The 4,995-nt window shown below is 40.8% G+C and overlaps 1 protein-coding gene and 1 long non-coding RNA gene across 2 annotated transcripts; both read left to right on the top strand.

Moving 5' to 3' along the window:
- The first annotated feature begins 1,038 nt into the window (after positions 1-1,038).
- On the top strand, positions 1,039-2,346 carry LOC123135068 (uncharacterized). Its single transcript, XM_044554190.1, has 5 exons — positions 1,039-1,077; positions 1,166-1,375; positions 1,464-1,556; positions 1,639-1,740; positions 1,906-2,346. The coding sequence occupies exons 1-5, from the start codon at positions 1,072-1,074 to the stop codon at positions 2,329-2,331; spliced, it is 837 nt and encodes a 278-aa protein (XP_044410125.1). The 5' UTR covers positions 1,039-1,071; the 3' UTR covers positions 2,332-2,346.
- Positions 2,347-2,479: 133 nt separating this feature from the next.
- LOC123135069 (uncharacterized) lies at positions 2,480-3,702 on the top strand. The gene is made up of 2 exons (XR_006465812.1): positions 2,480-2,633; positions 3,486-3,702. It is a non-coding gene; the product is annotated as an uncharacterized lncRNA (long non-coding RNA).
- The last annotated feature ends 1,293 nt before the right edge of the window (positions 3,703-4,995 follow it).

Genomic DNA, 4,995 nt, shown 5'->3' with positions numbered 1-4,995 from the left:
CATCGACGACATCCAGTACATCTGCCTCACCACCCTCATCGGCTTCAACAGCTTCATCAAGGCCTACACCATTTAAAACAGAAGGAGCAAACAAATTTCGTGGATTCATTTTAATAACAGCTGCCCAATCAGGGTTCTTCACATCTCTCACATAGAAAACCTGTTGAGCTTGGAGGCCTAGAATGTAAGGGTCTCCCTGGAATTGGTGTAGAGTAGTGTCAATGTCAATAATTCCATATTTGTCCTTCTTATACCCCTTACTCTCAGTTCTTTTGGCAGGAGGCACATCAAACCAGTCACACTGGAATAGAACAACCTCCTTATCAGGAGGAAAGTCAAGAAATATGATTTTCTTGATAACCCCGTAATAATCAATATTTCCTGTGTTTGCATCACCCTTGACTATGGCGCCACTATTTTGGGTACTCAAGTCTTGCTCTATATAGGAATTCCGAAAGAAATATCCATTCAGAACTGTACGGTTGTATACCCGAGCTAGGTGATCAGGTCCTTTAGCTAGTGCATAAATAAGATTGTTGACCTTCCCATCATTGTGGAGTTCTGTGATCTGTTTCATGAAATAGAATATGTGTGAGTATATTGTACAACATTGGTATGTTATTACAAGGAACATTAGTGAAAATGCGAAAGTAAATTACCCGTCTCTCAAACCAACCAACAAACTCTTCCTTGTGTTGCTTTTTAGGATTAGGAGAATTATTCCTTCTGAGCTCCTCAAGATGTTCACTTCAAAGAGAAATGATTGTTAGTTGAACAGGAAAGTATTAAAGCATATCATGATGTGAATTAAATACATAAGTATCCTTACTCAATCCATGGCGCGGTTTCCTCACAGTTTGTTATTATGAAATGCCTCATTTGATTAATCTCAGCCAAAGACAATGATTCACAAACAAAACCTTTCTTGGAGTAATCAACTGTACTCATTATGCTAATCCCTGTTGGTGATTGATCTGTACCCCCGTCTTCATGACGTTTGGACTGACTTAGCTTGGTAGGCATTCCATCAACGACATTCACCCTACCATTCATCGACTCATTGTTGCAGATATGATAGTGCGTACAATTTTTTTCACATGTGTTATCTTATTTTACCATCGATAATGCATTGCTTATGTATATTTATTTGATATATGCTTTACAGGACAGATGGGACCTTGAAGATACACCAGAAACAGAAGAAAAAGTTCTCAAAATTGCGAAAGAGAGATATAGAGGCTGGCGATCAACTCTAAGCTCCACTTACAAGGCATACAAAACAGATGCAGCTAGATTGGCTAATCTGCCAGAAGATTTACAACCAGAAGAGTGGGAATGGATGATTGAGTACTTTGGCACTGATTCAAAATTTCAGGTTATCTCTAAGATCACGATTTGTCTATTATGTGTTAAGGTGAAATGGCTAGTCTCATTGGTTATATCTGGTTTCAATGAATTGATAGGAACGCAGCCAAAAGAACGCTGATAACCGTAAGAAACAGAAGACAAAACACATAATCAGATCAAAATCGTACTCGCAAGTTAGTTTTGAGAAGGTACGAGTCCAACTAAATATGTATGCCTTGCTGCTAAATATGTTGTCATGTTTCAAGCATCTCATTGTTATATTACTTGCAGAGAAACTTGGAAACTGGAGAAGAGCCAGATTATATTGCTCTATGGGAACTCACCCACACAAACGATGGAACATGGTCTAACACAGATTCCCAGAAAGTTTACGTGAGTACACTGACTTTTGGTTATTCTATAGTTAGTCAATGATGTGCATTCGGCATGTTTCATCATCAGATGTGATTATTCATGCGTTGGACCGTGATATTCTTGTTTCATCTTTTATAGTGTCAATATTGATGCTGCACCTATAATTGTTCCTATCATTTTTAGGACCAAGCACTTCAAGAGGTTAAAAACAAAGAAGCTGAAACTTTAGGTCCACTTTCAAGTGAGCAGAAAAACAATGTTTTCCAGACCGCTTACAAAGACACTCTGGAATGCAAGTCATCGCAGCCTCGTGGGTACGGATACATGGCCACAACTTCAACTGGTTCTGAAAAGTTCCGTATCCAGATTGAAGAGCAAGCTCATGCTACAGCTTGTGCTACAGCAGCCACCCAGGAGCGAAACTCTCAGCTCAGCCAGCAGGTCTATGACTTAGAAGATCAACTACAAGCTGAACGTGCTAACACACAAGAGAGGATGAACTTGGAGCGTGCCGAGAGAGAACAACTTGAGGAGAGGTTAAAAGAAGAGCGTGCTGAAAGGGAAAGATTGTTGCAAGAGGAGCGAACATCAAGACTGGAATTTGAATAAAACATGATGGCAAAGTTTGTAGAATTGAGCAAACAGATGGAAACCTAACAGGTGATGGTGATTACAGTCATATGCTTCTGACCTTGTAAGATTTATGTTGCTTACTTGCATTGCTAAAAGTGCACTTCTATTTACAGGTTCCTACGAAGAGGGTTGACAAAGAAAATAGTAATCCAAACTTGCAAAATATTTTTTCACAAACATCTAGTCCTAATAAGACTCCAGGTTCAAGGCCGACTGCTATTTCTTCAAATGCGCTCATACAAGCTGCAGCAAGGCAATCTCGAATGTTTAAAGCAATGGTAAGTCACAACCTTGCTTTCTCTTCATGTTCACCTGCATTTTATACGTCATTGGTCTTCATAATTAGCTAGCTGCTTCTTCTCTTTTACCATGTGTTGTTGCTGCATCGAGTCACAACTTAAACAAAAAACGAATATGTGCTAGCTAGGGACATGAACTGAACTGAAACTATACATCTAGTCATAACTTAAGTCAATAGCAGGAGCTTTTAGTAGATGTACGATCGGACGATGGTACCATTCTGTATGCACGAGCAGGAGGTCATGATCATGCGCATGATGCCTTCGCTTATGAGTCCACTGCAATGTCCCATGTAGTATCTCTTCCTGCTGATATAGGGGTCGTGAGGGTCGTTTTTTAAACGGACTCGCAACTCCTGATGGAAGCACTTAATATCAATAATGTGGACTCGTCGGCCTATGCTGCTGTTGAGGATACCAAGTACACACTCATATTATGGTTTTCTAATTATGAAATAAATGTATGTCGTCGCTCGGCAAACTTTGTTGCTCATGAGCTTGCTAGTCTTGATAGGATGTTAGAACCTAACTGGAATGGGAGGCCGATGTACTAGCCCTTGTGGCTGCTCTGTGTTTTGGGTGATTCAGCCCAACACCATTAAGTTAAAATCAATGCTTTTTTCTCAAAAAAAACTTTTAGTACATGTACTTTAGGTTATGCCTTAGCCATTCACACTTGTATAGTTGTTCTGATGCCTTAGTTACATGCTTGCTGACACAGTATTAGCTAGTTAGTCTGGCAATAGTTTTTAACAATGGAGCTGGCATAATTGTATGGCGTATGTTATGTTTGACTCATTAACTAGAACTTTTTTTATTTCTTGATTGCAGGATCCAAAGAACTAGCTGGATTGGACTCTAGATCACGGGCAGTTTAGTCTTCGAAGTTAATTAGGATGGCTAAATTACATTTGAGTTTTATTTGATGGATATTTTTTATCAGAATTATGAATTGTATGAATCTACATATTATACGTATGGTTTTGAATATTGTAATTGAAACCCTGTAATTTTTTTTACGGTTGCAATAGACTATTATCACAACCCACTTTTGGTTGCCACATGCTAGCACCACTAAAAATGTAGTGTTGCAATAAGCCTATCTGTTTTGTTGCACTAGGATGTTGCAACGGAGCACTTTATATTGTTGTAATAGCTTGGGGCCACAAAAAATTTCATGATGCGATAACAGTTTAGCGCCACCAAAGTAAGTTTGTTGAAATAGAGTATCGCCACGAAAAGTTTAAATTGTCGCAATATCTTGCTACAAAGATGTTACTTGTTGTGATACCTATTTGTCACCATCAAAAGAAGTACGTTGCAATTTCCTGTTACGACGATTGGAATATTTGTTGCCATAAGTTAATGCCACAAGCGCAGTGGGTCGTGGCAACATGCCTAATGCCACGAAAACAAGAATTGTTGCCATAGGTTATTGCCACAAGTGTAGTGGGTCGTGGCAACATGCCTGATGCCACGAAAATAAGGATTGTTGCCATAGTTTGTTGCCACAATTGACTATTGCCATGAAAGAGCAATGTGCCACGAAATGGCCGTCGTTGGCATAGGTTGTTGCCACAAATGTCTATCGCTACGACATATCAGTCTCCACAATTCGTTACATGTTGCATTAAAGCTATCTCCACAAAGCAAATTGTGGCATCGGGTGACTGTTGCCACGGGAAAACATGTGGCAACTTCCCGCATGGATGTTGCAATAGCACACTTTATTGCCACAATTGCTCTTTTGTGGTAATAACCTATTACCATGTGTCCAGTCGCAACGGCTACCAACGAATGTTGTTTCGTGGCAATAGGTGCTTATCGCCACGAAACAACATGTATTGCAACAATTTTTTTTGTTGCAATAGACCCGGATCCTTGTAGTGTCTGCCTCGCCGGCGAGCGAGATGGAGAAGAAGACGACCGAGTCGCCCTGCCAGCTGGCTGTGGACCCAGTGGGCCCCGCACGTCAGTGTCTCAGGTGTTGACCCCGCTCGGTCCAACGTGGATAAGTGACGGGCCCCACCCGCGTAGGACCCACACGTCAGCGTCACACGAGTCGGACCCGCCTCTGATGATGTGGCAAGTGGAAATGCATTTTGGGCATGTGCATTTTCATCTACAGAAAACGTATTTCCAATTTTGCACCTCTGCCTTATCCACTCAGGGACCCGTCTGTTAATATTCTTTTTGCAGGAAAGTCCGTGAACTTCAACCCCCCATAACTTTTCACCCGTAGCTCCAAATCAGGTGATTCCAAAGCCCAATTCTTCGTTTCATAGAGCCCGTTCTGATGGAACCATGTTCACCATGTTTTGACATTCTGAAAATGACCATT

The sequence above is a fragment of the Triticum aestivum genome, chromosome 6B, assembly GCF_018294505.1.
Source record: "Triticum aestivum cultivar Chinese Spring chromosome 6B, IWGSC CS RefSeq v2.1, whole genome shotgun sequence".
Taxonomy (NCBI): Eukaryota; Viridiplantae; Streptophyta; class Magnoliopsida; order Poales; family Poaceae; genus Triticum; species Triticum aestivum.
Note: the sequence above shows the minus strand (reverse complement) of the source record. Positions and strands in the feature narration are given on the sequence as shown.

Excerpts from the sequence above, each read along its gene's own strand:
- LOC123135068 (XM_044554190.1), top strand. Across the intron at positions 1,376-1,463 it reads GCACTGATTCAAAATTTCAG|GAACGCAGCCAAAAGAACGC; the intron begins GTTATCTCTAAG and ends ATGAATTGATAG. Across the intron at positions 1,741-1,905 it reads CAGATTCCCAGAAAGTTTAC|GACCAAGCACTTCAAGAGGT; the intron begins GTGAGTACACTG and ends TATCATTTTTAG.